At 42.0% G+C, this 15,329-nt stretch overlaps 1 protein-coding gene across 1 annotated transcript in view; it reads left to right on the forward strand.

The window, feature by feature from the left end:
• Positions 1–7,509, forward strand: part of mtx2 (metaxin 2) — a 95,757-nt gene extending 88,248 nt beyond the window's left edge. The window contains exons 9-10 of the mRNA XM_070875762.1: positions 6,224–6,300; positions 6,979–7,509. Coding sequence (XP_070731863.1) covers positions 6,224–6,300; positions 6,979–7,189 — 288 coding nt within the window. The 3' untranslated portion in view covers positions 7,190–7,509. The remainder of the gene's footprint in view (positions 1–6,223; positions 6,301–6,978) is intronic.
• Positions 7,510–15,329: the final 7,820 nt, after the last annotated feature.

Here is a 15,329-nt window from a genome sequence, read left to right on the forward strand (position 1 = left end):
GGGATCTACCGCGTTTTACTGTGGTGAGTCCATTTCCAGTACCTCTGGCTGAGAAATTCTCCCTGACTACCTTGGTCTCCCCTGAGACCACCTCTCCTGAGTGACCTTCGGTTCCCGTTACTCAGGCTTTTCTCTGTGGCTACCCTATTCGACCCAAGACTACTCGGCCTGTCAGAGACTGTTTCTCTCCTGGTCCCCTCGTCGCCCTTGAGATCACCCTTGACCTCCCCGCAACCCTTTTTCTTTCGCAGACTACCCGCGATTCCTTCTCCCAGTGGCTGCCCTAGTCAGCCGGAGCTCTTCGGCTAACCTAGTCGCCTTTGGGAGTACTTGGATCTCCGAGACCCCATCGCAGATTACCTATGGCTTTCTCAGTGGCTACCCTAGTCAACTCGGGATTACTCCAGCCTACCCAAGACTGTTTCTCTTTCTCTGCTGGCTGCTCTAGCTGCCCTTGAGAAGATAACTTTTGGTCTTTCTCAGATCCCTGCGCAGGTTACCTGTGACTTCTTTTCTCGGTGGCTACCCTGGTCGCCCTAGCCACCGTTGAGAAGATAACTTTCGACGACCTTAGCTGACCTTAGACTTAACCAAGCCTCCCTTGGGGTTCTTGCCCTGGTTTTGTGTCCGTGATCGTATTCCCAATGCCGAGGTTCTTCCGCGGTCGCCAATTTCTGTAGGATGTTTCTTTATAACTCTACTCTGATTCTTAGACCTCGGAAATATAGTGGGAAAGGACAACACGTGGCACAAAATTTAGGCTTAAGTCAGTTTTATTATGCAGAAAAACCGACTAAAACTACAGGACTAGACTTCTGAGAGAAATCGACTGAAAAACATACAATCACTCGTCCTTGTAGGTTCATGGTCATTGGTTCCGTGACCGGTTGGTTGTTCTTCTGGCGGTTCTCTGCAGTGCTGTTCCTTTGGTGTACATTCCGTATACATGTCCTTCCGTCCGTTCATCTTTCTTTCAACCTGTGTCCATCTGTACACATGTCCTCCTTCTGTGTGCTGCTGCTTCTGTCTGTTCCTGTCCTCCTTCCATCTTCTGCTGAACTACTTCTAGCTCGCAAATTTATATCCAGGTTTTGAGTGATGTCCCGCCACTACGGTTTCTGATAGTGTTTGCATCGATACATTGTTTTGTGGTCCCCTTGGTTGATTAACTGCAATAATGGACTTCTCAGTTTTCCCATTTGCACACTCAGTCTGCAAGGCTCAAGTTGAATTCTCATCTTAACATCTCATTCCCAAAAAATGTGCACCTGGTGTTGGTTCCTTTGTTGTCCAGGCTTTTTACAGACTTGATGTCTCCAGTGGGTTTATTTTTCCCCATCCTGGTCAATCAAGTTCAGGGCCTCACGTAACAACTCCATTGTTGTTATGCATGAAGTCAGTTTTGGTTCCTGACCACATAGTGTCCTTAATTGTTCAGCTTAATTCCAAAAGCTTGTATTAAATTCCAAAAGCTTGGATTAATCAATTTTTAGTTTATGGTCTCCTTCTGTGCTTTTCTGAAGATTAGTAAACGTACATCACATAACTGTGATATCCCTTACACTGAAACATTCTACAGTCCACCTCAACCGGAACCATGTGATCTCCTGGGAGAGGCAAAAACCAGATTTAAAAACCCAGGATAATTTGGGGGGGAAAAGAAATCTGGGAAAATTCCTCTCTGATCCATCTGGGCGATCGAAACTAGTCCAGGAGATCACCCTGGCAGTATTTGATTCCCTGCAGTACTTACCATCATATCTGCGCCAGCCAACAAGAGGTTATCCAGTCTTATCCCAATTACCAGCTCAAGGTGGCACTTTAAGTGCCCATCCAACCACATTTTAAATGTGAGGGTTTCTGCATCCTCCAACCTTGCAGATAGTGAGTTTCTGCTCATCTAATTTATGCAGTGCTATGGGAACAGCCAAAGAGGTTTCCATCCTCGCAACATTGTTAGCTACAAGTTGTATTGCAACAGTAATTGCCAAGATGTTAGAAATGTGTGTCTTAACAAACTGAAGGCTTTCACAAAATGTAGAGTCAGCATGGATTTATGATGGGGAAGTCATGTTTGACAAATTTGTTGGAGTTCTTCGAGGATGTAATGAACAGGATGGATAAGGGGGAACCAGTGGATGTAGTGTATTTGGACTTCCAGAAGGCATTTAACAAGTTGCCACATAAAAGGTTACTGCACAAGATAAAGGTGCATGGGGTTGGGGGTAATATATTAGCATAGATAGAGGATTAGCTAAATAACAGTAAACAGAGAGTCAGGATAAATGGTTCATTCTCTGGTTGGCAACCAGTCACTAGTGGGGTGCCGCAGGAATCAGTGCTGGGACCCCAACTATTTACAATCTATATTAATGACTTGGAAGAAGTGTAACGTAGCCAAGTTTGCTGACGATACAACGATGGGAGGAAAAGCAATGTGTGAGGAGGACACAAAAAATCTGCAAAAGGACATAGACAGGCTAAGCGAGTTGACAAAAATTTGGCAGATGGAGTATAATGTTGGAAAGTGTGTGGTCATGCACTTGGGCTGAAAAAAATCAAAAAGCAAGTTATTTAAATGGAGAAAGATTGCAAAGTGCCGCAGTACAGCGGGATCTGGGGGCACTTGTGCATGAAACGCAAAAGGATAGTATGCAGATACAGCAAGTGATCAGGAAGGCCAATGGTATCTTGGCCTTTATTGCAAAGGGGATGGAGTATAAAAGCGGGGAAGTCTTGCTACAGCTATATAAGGTATTGGTGAGGCCACACCTGGAATATATACTGCATGCAGTTTTGGTTTCCATATTTACGAAAGGATATACTTTGGAGGCAGTTCAGAGAAGGTTCACTAGGGTTGATTCCAGGGATGAGGGGGTTGACTTATGAGGAAAGGTTGAGTAGGTTGGGCCTCTACTCATTGAAATTCAGAAGAATGAGAGGTGATCTTATTGAAACATATAAGATTATAAGAGGGCTTGACAAGGTGGATGTAGAGAGGATGTTTCCACTGATGGGGGAGACTAGAACTAGAGGGCACGATCTTAAAATAAGGGGCCACCCATTTAAAACCGAGATGAGGAGAAATTTCTTCCATGAGGGTTGTAAATCTGTGGAATTTGCTGCCTCAGAGAGCTGTGGAAGCTGGGACATTGAATAAATTTAAGACAGGTTCTTAAACGATATGGGGATGAGGGGTTATGGGGAGCGGGCGGTGATGTGGAGTCGAGTCCATGATCAGATCAGCCATGATCTTATTGAATGGCGGAGCAGGCTCGAGGGACCGTATGGCCTACTCCTGTTCTTATTCCTTATGTTCTTAAGTCAAAAATGAAGAAGGAAATAAAAGCTTAGCTAGATATTTAATGCACAAGTAGAAAAATCCTCACCACAAAAAATAGACTTCAGCGTTCAATGAAACTGCACTCCAAAGCATACTATGTCCATTTACCCTGTCACATGCCCGTTTTCTGTAGCTGAGGTTCGTGCTGGGGAAACACCTTTGCCTGAAGTGAAATTCTGGGCTCAATTTTTCCCAAAGCTTTTGTTTTGATGTACTTGAAGAGTTACGCCCGTTTTTTGGGGGCGCAAGTACGGCAAAAAAAATGTTGGATTTCTTCATTTTGGCGAGGCCTAACCTGCCCTTTAGTTTTGGGGGTGGAGTCTTGATCTGCGCCAAAAAGATTGGGTTTCCACAGTAACCAGGGGCACAATGCAAGCAGAGGCTGGAACATGAAACATACAGCCAGCTCGCAACACATTAAAACACATTGCATCAACTTAAAAACACATTAATAATTGGAGGTAACTTGCTGCAGTATATTTGAAAGACCCCCGGTGCTGAACGGCGCCGCGCCCCCTCCCCGCCCCAACAACCCGAGTGCCTTCCTGATGCCGGTCCACCTACAGCTCTCCGCCACCCCCCCCCCAGCCCCGAGTGCCTGCCCCTATCCCAGGCCGAGTGGCATCCTGGTTTGCTTCTCCGCCCCCCACCCCCGTCTCAGACCAAGTGGTCTCCTGGTCCCACTTCTCTTCTCCACCCCCCCCCCCCCCCCGTGCCTTGCCGGTCCTGGCCGAAGGACTTGCCAGTCCTGCTCTCCACCCACCCCCGAGACCCTTGCTGCTGCCAGTCCAGCTACAGCTCCCGCAACCCCAGCCCCGAGTGGCTTCCCAGTCCGCTCCCCCGCCCCTATTCCAGGCCGAGTGGCCTCATGGCCCACTCCCCCGACCCCGCCCCTGCCCCAGGTCCCTTGGCCCTGTCCCTGCCCCAGGTCGAGTGGCCACCCGGCCCGCTCCCCTGCCTGCACACCTGCCCCAGGTCGAGTGGCCTCCCGGCCCCGTCCCTGCCCCAGTCTGAGTGGCCTCCCGGCCCGCTCCCCCACCCCTGCCCCGGGCCGAGCAGCCGCCCGCGCCAAGTGTCCACCTCCCTCCCGGTCCCCGTACCTAACTACACCCGAAAGGCTTTCCCCCCCCCGCCCTTACCTTTCCTGCTGCTGCTGGCTGGGCATCTGCTGCATTTACCTGCGCCAATTTCTTTAACTCTCCGGAAGATTTTTCTGCAGAGGCCACATACGCTGACCTATGGAGAACTGGATTAACTCTCAGCTGGCCAAAATTGCCGAAATGGCCAGAATTGGTGCGGGTGGCAGGTTATGCCCCTTGTGGCTGAAAAAAAACCTTACCTGAAAAAAAATTGTAACTAACTGAGTTATGCTAGAGCAAATTGAATAGTGAAACTGTTTTTTTTTTAAAAACTTAGGCCAAAAAAAGCATCCTGCTCCAGAAAAACGGCGCAAATCACTGGGGAAAATTGAGCCCTCAGTTTGGGACTTTATTTCTTTATTTCCCTAAATATACAGTTTATGCGAGGCTTGCACACATTTGTATCGCAGTCTCATTCAGCCCTACAAAATTGTGCATTGGAAAATTGGGCATGCCAGATATTCTGAGCCATGGCTGCCACCTGCCGAATCTTGGAAAAGCTGGAGCTAGTTTGGGTTCTAACCAAGAGGATCTGCTTTTTACATTTTTTGGCTCCATCTTTCCTGAACTTTAACTGTCCTGTTTACTCTATGTACCTGGATGCAAGTGTGTGTAGATTGCACTTCTGTGAGACACCTTGGGATGTTTTTCTACATTAAAGGTGCTATGCTGTATTTAAATGCAAGTTGTTATTGTAAAGTTCTCTTCCAACAGTTAGGAATTTAAATGTTTTGAAACTGTTGAGGGAATAATCCCTGCTATCTAGACACATAAATGAGCCACTATCACTAGCTTTTTTTCATAATTTTCTGTTTTAATTTTTTTTTAACGTTCTGTGAGCAATTTCAGCAGTTAAATAATTGCCATGTGTTTATCCTCAAATGTGAAGTTCAGTGTATCATTGATTTTTGACATGTTGATACTGCATCATCAATTTATGGTTCTCTTCTAAGTAGCTCAATGATTCGCTTTGCAACAAGACTGCTCTGCTGAGGATCATAATCATTAGCTCCATCTATGTCTCAGTCTGTTCCTTTAATGCATAAAAAGCATTGCTTTAATAATTAGTGTGTATTCGTGAAATGGAGAATTTTCAAAAGTGTTTTTTTCTTACTGCCATTTATGTGCAATTTATTGCCATTTTGAAGTAGAAGATACATAATTGAGAAACTGGCTTATCCAGTTTAGACCATGAATGAGTTAAGAAGATCTGGAAATTGCACAAATAATGATTCTATTGTCTGACAATATAAGTAGGTATATATTTCTCCTTTTTAAATAAAAATAGCAAATTACTGTTGTTCTAATGGGATTATAAGTCCAGAAGGAACCTTATTATATAATGGGAATTACCTCTATACTATGGAAATGACTGACTACAATATTGAAAAATCTGTGCTATGCCTGTCTCATGTTTTCCTGTTTTACCAAGGAGCTCATATCAGTATTTGGCTTGATATGTGAATACATCCCTCCCTCCCTTCCTGTAAATTTGCCACTTGTCAGAGTAAGGATGGACTGCTAAATTTATTCTAATAGCAAGTCTTAAGTACAAAGCCATGACACCTGAATTGGGTAGATGAATTACTAGAGATGACTTGTTCTAGTCATGATATTATGCAGACACACGCACAGACGTGACAGACAGACAGGCGCATGCATGTGCACATACATTTCATGCCAGGCTTTAGTTGCATATACTATCTATGTAACTTCTGATTTTCTCCTTGGTGACTATTAGGTGCATGAGGATGTAGATCGATGCTGTCAGGCTCTCTCTCAAAGACTGGGAACCCAACCCTATTTCTTTACCCGACAGTAAGTTGCATTGTTATTTTACAGGTGCAATAGTGGAGAACAGAGATGGTCTTTTTAGGCCAGTGCTGTATTCATTTTATTTTAATATCCTCCCTATTTTCATTTGTTCAGCCATTAATACAAAGGAATGCTGTTACTGCCATGTAGTTTCTTTTATTAACAGTGTCAGAGTCTTTGGCAGATGAAATGCCCAGAAGCAATGTATTTGCTATTTGAAGTGCAGCATTCTATTTTAAGGATGGTTTTGTTATGCACAGTAGCTGCAGGGGAGACAGACTCCTGGCTTTTTTTCACAGAGATGAAGAGCAACTGTCAGTGGTCACAAGACATTATCCTACATACATTTTTAAGTGTACTATTTTGGTATATTTAATTTATGTTCAATTGGGAAAAATGTAATTAATCTGTTAATGACAGACGGTTTTTTCATAAGACTGAAGTACCTGTATAATAAATTACAGTAATAAAAATTAAGATGGTCTGCGTCTGTGAAACCTATAGAGATTGGCTTAATTTAGTTAGGAAATGCCAATAGCTTATTGGGGAACAGAAGTGCTACGTTAATATCCATTGGAATGACCTTTCCTTAACCTGTTCTTTGTGACAGAATATTGCTACAGGCCTCAATGTTACTTTCTAAAATAATGGTTAGCTAACCTTTTACTATTTATGCTGCAGGCCAACAGAACTGGATGCACTGGTGTTTGGTCATCTGTTCACAATCCTTACAACTCAGCTGACTGACGATGCACTTGGTGAAAAAGTGAAAAATTATGAAAATCTCATCAAGTTTTGTAGAAGAATCGAGCAGCACTACTTTGAAGAGCATGATCGAGAGAGTGCTTTGAGTTCAGCATCCAGGTGCTCAAGAGGTTCTTCCACAAAGTAATTAACAAAGGACAAAGCAAAAAGAGGAAACGATTGTTGGAAACAAAGTAATTAATATTACATCAAGTTACGAAAAAACAAAACTGAAGCATATTGAAGGAGCTGGTTGCCAAGTTTAGTGTGGTTAACATAATTACAGTCCAATCTCCTGTAACATTGTTCAGCATTAAATACAAGTTGTTGTTGTATGGGTATCACTCTCTACATAGAACTGCAGACCCTAATTGTTAGCATGATGACCCAGTGCTTTGTTTTCTATTTAATACAAATTTGATGGAGCTGTATCTACTTAAAATACATTAAAGAATAATGTAGAAAATATACATGTCTTCTTTGATCTTAGTGCGTTTAAATATGTAGTAAACACAGTGACTTCTGATTATCCCCCCACAAGCACAAAAGGGCAAACAATTTGCATTGCATATTAGCGGATTAGCATGTTAGCTGTTACAGCCCTAAACCGGTAATCTGCTCTCTTTGGGATTTAACAAGAAGATCCTTGTGTTTACAAGGTGATTAGTCCCTGTTTCATATTAGCATTCAAAGGCTGGCTCCCTCCAGAAATGAGCCAGACAGAGGGTCAGCTCACTTGAAAGCAGCTTGCTTGCTTGTCCAAGTGTGGTCAACAGTCAAAGTCCTGCCTATTAGCTGGTTCCTTTATAGTTGGACAACATTTCCCTTTGTTTATGACAAATTCATATTCGGTCTGCTTGGCCTGGATAAAATCTGAGTAAGTCCATGATATAAACAAAAATATTAGTTTTAGTGAGCTGTTTAAAATGTATTGCATCTTCTGTAATGCAATTTTCCTTCAGGCAGTTTGACTGGTTGTGGCATCAATTGTCCTACAGATGTAGTTTAGCTCGCTCACTCAACTAAGACACTAGAATCGCAAAAGCAGCAGTACTGGTGTAGCATCGAGAATCCGGAGTTCCAGAATGTTCCGGTCTCCGAACCAATCGGTGGCAGGGTCGTCCGGAATCCGTAAAATGTTCCGGAATTCCGACCAACGCCCTGCCACTGCCCAACCTCGGGTCTCGCCTTGCTCACCCTGCTGCTGCTCTTACCTCGGGGCCTGCCCGACAACCTCTTCGGCGGGGCCAGCCCGCCCGACCGAACACCATCTCGGCGGGGTCCCGCCCGAACACCACCTCGGCGGGGCCGGCCCGCCCGACCGAACACCACCTCAGCGGGGCCGGCCCGAACACCACCTCGGCGGGGCCGGCCCGCCCGACCGAACACCACCTCAGCGGGGCCGGCCCGAACACCACCTCAGCGGGGGCCCGCCTGACCGAACACCACCTCGGCGGGGCCGGCCCGACGCCAACCTCCTCGGCAGGAATCCTCCACCCCCCACCCCCCTCCCCAACCTCGGACGTTCCAAAATCGGAAATAGCCGAACCTGGGCTTGGGTATTTCCGGATTCGCGACGTCAGAAAGCAAATCGAAACAATGGAAAAGCCCAGAATCCAGAACGGCCTCAGTCCCAAGGGTTCTGGATTTTAGGCGCTGCACCTGTACTTTGTGTTATTGTTGCAGTTGGACTAAAAGTGACATTTAGAGATCTGGCTTGTGCAAATAGTTTGTGAATTGGGCTGTTATATTTATAAATGAGCTGTGAAATAAATAGCTGAGACTTGCATATGTCACATGAGACCAGAAAAGGTCAAACTACTGGAAGTGCAGTTGTACGTCATCAGCTCATGGCAGGCAGACTACTGATTAGTTCAAATAGTGGTATCACTGCTGCCTTTTAAATATCTGAACTTGCAGAATATTTATGGAATATTCATATGCATTTTCAGTTGTGAACCATATAAATGATATTTCCTTTCACCGGGGACATCATTTCAGTGTCCCCTCTGCTCATTTATTTGTACATTTTAAAAGAAATGGCAAAACATTGAGCAATCTAAGGTTGCCTCAAAACAAAGTGGCAGATAAGGGTCAAGTTTCTGTCTGATTTCTAAGCCAGTAAAGTGCAGGATCCCTCCAGGTTAACTGACTCGTACCATTTAGGTTTCACATAGAGTGGAGTGTAACCACAATCCAGTGTGAAGCTGGGTTTAAAAACTGCTTAGGTGATCGATTGGATGGCACTTTATAGGGAGAGGTATGCAGTGTTAGTGATGGTTACTGGTCTGTTGGCTGTCTCTCAACAGCAATATAGTATAACTACAACTAACATATATTTAATGAAATACAACATGAGATTCAACTGAAAACATCTACTGGGACACTGAACCACTTCTAAGTACAAAGTTAGAGATGTACAAAATTGAGACAGTCATTCCTTTTCTCTAATATTTCCAGAGGAAGGTTTATTGTTAGGATTTGTGTGACATTTAGTTTTTGTTTCTGAACTTGGAAGGTTCTCCAAAATTCACGATCTTCTGTCATCACCTCATTTCATGCACTTTGAGCTGTGAGCCCTAGTTTTTACTGAACCCTCTTCTTTAATGTTATACATATTGCTTTTATTGTGTAAAGAAATGCTTGTTTTGATGAAAAGCATAATAACGCGATAAGCTAATATCTTTGGTTTAGTTAATGAGTCAAAATTAGGTTTTCTACACAAAATCTAAAGCTCTGCTTCAGTGTGGAATAGACATGATTTGAAAACTAAACTAATCTTACAACAATGATACTTCATTTCTTAGTTTTAGATGCTGCCAAAAAACTGAAAATGTAATTTTGTTGCAGTCTGTTTAAAACCCATCAGTATATAGTAATCATTAATCTGACCCAATGACAAACTAATAATCCATCTTTATACCTGTATCTTGGAGACTTGCCTATCCATAAAAGTCTGAATGGAGTTTATCCAAAGATTGGTCAATTTGGACTTGTTTCACTATGCACTCTAGCAATTTAGTAGAGTAATTCTCAAGCATTTGTATTTTGCTGATATTTTTGTGGGAAACTGCTTGCAGTGTGATTTTTATAAACAAAATACAAAATAGAATTATGTTAATCTTCCTCAGCACTTCATTTCAATGTTTGCAGATATTTAAATTGCTAATGATGTGACTGGTATGTTTTGAATTCCCATTGCAAATCTACCACAGGAAATTGAGATGGGTTTTTGAATGCTTAGAGAGAAAGCTAAAAGATCAAAGAACAAAAATAGTGCAATGTAATGCAGAAACAAAGGAACGGGTGAACAAAAGTCCGTGTGGTCTGTAAACTTTTATGAAATGTATAAAATAATTGAAGAAAATGCAGTTTTTTTAATGTAACAAGATATTGATTCTGCTTGCAGCACAATTTGCTTGGTTCTGCATTAAAATGTATTTTGCTGCATAATTTGCATTGCTGCCAGAATTGAAATAAATTTACAATAATCTAATGTTGCAGATCATGCCACAAATGCAAATAGCAACAATAAACTTGAAACACAATTTAACTGCAGCCCAAAGGCCAAGAATAAAATTCCTAAACGTCAAATCCAAGCAGATAATGAAAAATCTATATTAGTTGTAACAATACAGAGAATGTAAAGATATTTTAAACTTTTTGAAACATCTAGAACTTTTTGATCCATTGCAATTCATTCCTCAGGTCATAAAATGGTTATCCTGAAAGAAGCTACATCTCAAAGATAGCTGGACTGTGATAGATCAGTGTAGCTGTCTGCTAATCAACGTTCATGACTATAACAAGGCATAAAGGTTATTGTTAGTGCAACACTTTAGATGTAGAATTTTGTCCAGATGATTTTGTGAATCTTTTCACTGAGCTTAAACCAGATATAAAAATCAAACCTAATACAAACTGATTTTTGACCAAATATACAATTGGGGGAAGAAAGAAAAAGGATGTTCCAAATGGAGGCTGCTAGTTGATGTGCCTCTAATGATGCCTCTTAGGATCAGCTGGGCTACTAGTGTGAGCTTCATTTCCTGTAGTTTCTTTTACAAGCAAGACCACAGCTCCCATGGCCCTCACAACAATTATCACCCACTTGTTCTGCAGGTTTTGGTTTTTACATTAGTCTGGTTGAGAAATTCACAGTATTAATCATGGCTGAAGTTGTTATTTATCACCTGCTGGGTGAGAAATAATAATTTTGGCACTAGTGGGGCAGCAGGCCAGAGGTAAGGAATTAAGTAAAACATCTAAACACCAGCAAGGATCATTTCTCTGATTAATGATTCACCATAGAGAAAAACTGCTGCTCATTATCTGGTCTTGCAAATCCAAACTGGGTTATGCGCTTGAAGAATTGTGTCTGTTGCTACCTCCAGACAGTGATAGTAACTTTCTGTAAAAGTTAGATGTTTTTGAAAAGATAAATCCACAAATATAATGTATGGATACTAATAGTCCAGCAGACACATTGTTTTAGTTGGCCAGCAGCAGCAGGTTTGTTCAAAAATCTATAAACCAAAATTACAGCAGAATGCCACCTCCTCACTGAATGTCAGAAGCCATCTTGCTGCGAATATTTCACCCACATTGGAGCGCAGCTCCTGGAACTGATGAGGTGAAGAGTGTTGCACCACAGCTCTGAGCTGGTAATCACAGAACTGAAGAAACACATACATCATCTGCCACATAGGTTGGCGTTTAAAGTGAAAAACCTTCAGATCATGTACAGTCTTGGACAAATGACAGCCCTGTGTACGTTCATCCCTGTGCAGATTGCTCAGCACCCAACTATAGGAAAAAGCTGAGTTCAGCTTTTTTTGTTGGCAGTGTTATACTGGAGAGGCAGTTTATGTGCTGTGTTGAAACAATAGTGGAAAAGTGACATAAATAATTTGCAAATAGTTTGACATTTACAGGGCATCATTCACACAAAGTATCAATGTGTCAGTTTAAGATATTGACAGTGCCACTACAGTTTGCAACAATTTGGTAAAGCCCTTCAACTCTTGTCATTTGTAGATTTTACTTCTGTCTGTGAAAGCTTTCCGTGCTCTTACTTTGTTATAAAAAGATAAACATTGGTCGCACAGAGGTGCTTGGAGAAGAAAATGTGATTGTGTTAGCAGAGAAAAAATATTTGGTGTTAAGACTTAGTTATTCATTAGAGAGATGATAGCTTAAAATGTTGGTCTTGTACACAGTAGGTCCAGAATAAGAACACAACTGCTTCATTTATAAGTTAATTGCTGCCTAACTATTTGTCTTCACCTCTGAAGGCTACATCACAGGAAAACCTCAGCAAGAAAATTGCAACTTAAGCCTTACCACATTTTGTTTGCTGTGATTGTAGGAGGTTTTAATCTACTTAACTGTACACAAAAACATGAATCACCAAAATGTATTTATTGTGTTTTCATGCCTCTTGTGTACAATATTGGTATCAACCTTGTGGAACGAGTCTTCTCAATCTGTTATTCAGAAATCATCTATACTGGAACTAAATTGAAGGAGTATATAACAGAAAAGCTTGACTCTAGTTAGTAATATTTAGTAAGATTGGAGCAGGTACTTTAATATTGCCACAGTTGGAATTCAACCTCATCACCTGATCATTCGGACATCTTGTTGCCTCAAAAGATCTGTTTAAGGTGCCTTGGAAACCCTGATGTGCAACTTTAAAAAAAAAAAGTATCTTACTGTAATAATACCAAAAATAACTCATTCTGTAGAACATATTAAAGCAGATTTATGTTCGTACCATTCCATATCTTTGCATTTGGTCCTCAAAAGAGGTGAATTTGAAAATAAATATCAAACTTGGATCCAATTATGATTCATTTAAATATCCAAGTCGGATTGATTACTAGTTTCCTTCAGTTTTAGATGTCCGCCTTGGCTCAGTGGCTGTATTTCCTCTCAGTCAGAAGGTTGTAGGTTTAAACACCCCCTCTAGAGACTTGAGCACATAATCAAGGATGGCACTTCAGGACAGTATCGAAGGATTGCTGCACTGTCAGAAGTGCAGTTATTCAGATGAGACGTTAAACCGAGGCCCCATCTGCTCTCTAAGGTGGAAGTAGAAGATCGCATTGTTCGTAGAACAGTAGGGGAGTTCTCCCGGTGTTCTGGCCAACATTTATCCCTCGATCAACACGGATGATCTGAACATTAATTTAATTGTTGTTTGTGGAACCTTGGTGTGCACAAATTGGCTGCCGCGTTTCCTACATTAGAACAGTGACTACACTTCAAATGTACTTAAATTGGTTGTAAAGTGCTTTGAGATGCCCTGAGGTCATGAAAGATGCTATAAAAAAAATCAAGTTATTTCTGTTTTGATCACATAACTAAAACAGATTCGTTGGTCATTTATCCATTGCTGTTTGTGGAAACTTACACTAGTGGCTACATTTCAAAAGTCCTTCATTGGCTCTAAAGTAGGTAGTATCCAGCAAATAAAAACAATGCTGGAAATCTCAGCGGGTCAGGCAGCATCTGTGGAGAGAAAAAGAGTGTTAATGTTTCGGGTCGATGACCCTTCATCAGAACAGCCGAATGTTCGAAATAAACAAACTCTTAAGGAGCACTGAAAGTGGAAGGGGAGGAAAGAACAAAAGGGAAGGTCTGTGATCGGGTGGTCGACAGGAGAGGTTTAAGAGACAAAACAGATGAGGGGCCGACTTCAGATGTTCATTTTGAACATTCGCCAGTTCTGACGAAGGGTCATCGACCCGAAACGTTAACTCTTTTTTCTCTCCACATATGCTGCCTGACCCGCTGAGATTTCCAGCATTCTCTGTTTTTATTTCAGATTCCCGCATCCGCAGTATTTTGCTTTTGTATTTGTATCCAGCAAATCTATCTGAATGCTATAAACAAAAAGTAATAATTAATTGATGGTCATATGGTTAACACATGTTATGACTTTCAGAAACTAGTGGATAAGATCCCTCACACATAGCTAACATGAAAACCTTTGGGAATAAAGATGTACGTTGTAAATTGAATAATGAATTGGCTATATAGTAGGAATTAAAAGTCATTGGTAGTAGTTCTCCTGAAAAGTTGTGCTCAGTGGAATATTCTAGAGATTGGATTTGGTGTTCACCATAGGCTATTGTATTAATGTCAACAGTGCCTTTGGATAGATGGGAAAATCAGCCAAGGGTTCCACTCCTGAGCACTGTCCAACAAGGGAGAGGATCAGGGTCAGTTGGACAGTGTCTTTTATCAGCATCTCTGGTAAATATCCAAACATTATATGCCATTGATCCAGTCACAAGACTGAACTAGCAGTTGGCTACTATTGATGTGAATGGGTTCAATCATTTTCACACATTCACAGATACATTTTGCAGTCTGTAAAGTCGTTAAACTAAAATGAATTGCAAGAATGTGCTGAAGGTGTGGGCATATGTTAATATATCACCGTATGCTGTATGGGATAAATTTAAACACTCAACGTCTAATCATTCTGGTCATCTCTAACATCGGGGGAGACTCCTCCTGCATCTACTGGCTGATGAGTGAACCCTAACAATCACCAAATCTAACTTCATAAAACCCACTGAGACCCAGAGAAAAAACTAGATACAGAATTATCCATGGAGGGATTTAAATACAAATCCAGTGGGAAAAGCTTATTGAATTGCGTCCGAGGCAGGCTGCTAGGTGCAGAGAAGGAGATAAATTGGCCTCTTGGGACACTGCCCATGGTTGTCGAGCAAATCCAGTGGGGTGCAGGGAGTCGGGGGCAAGTGATTGCTGGCAGCAGGCCATAGTTTTAATGTGGAGCCAGGCTGAGCACTCCTGCTCCTGGCTCCACATTTGGGTAAGTAAATAACTTGAAACTTACCTTTTGGGAGGCAGCCTTCAGAGGTCCCTTTAAGGACCGGTGGTTTTGTTGCTGTATGCCTAAGGAAACTGGCTGCAACATGCAGGACTTAAGAGCATATGCTATGGTTAGTGGCAAACACATTTTACAGAGGCCAGAAACAGACGTTGGGCTGTTGATTTGCATAAGCTATGGGCCTAAGACCAGTTTCAGGCAATTGCCCTGGACGATTACAGAGCACCCTAACTAATGTGGTATGTAGTGCATTTCTAGTGCAGACTGAGTGTTCTCACGCCATACGGAGCCTGAAAAACAGACATTGAATAATTGAATTTCGAGGCCTTTATTTCCTCAAGAGATACACACACAATGTTGATGTATTTGCAGCTAGCCAGCAATAAAACTTAGGTTTACTGGTTTAGGAAACTAATCCTAG

This window comes from Pristiophorus japonicus, chromosome 3 (assembly GCF_044704955.1).
Source record: "Pristiophorus japonicus isolate sPriJap1 chromosome 3, sPriJap1.hap1, whole genome shotgun sequence".
In the NCBI taxonomy this organism is placed as follows: Eukaryota; Metazoa; Chordata; class Chondrichthyes; family Pristiophoridae; genus Pristiophorus; species Pristiophorus japonicus.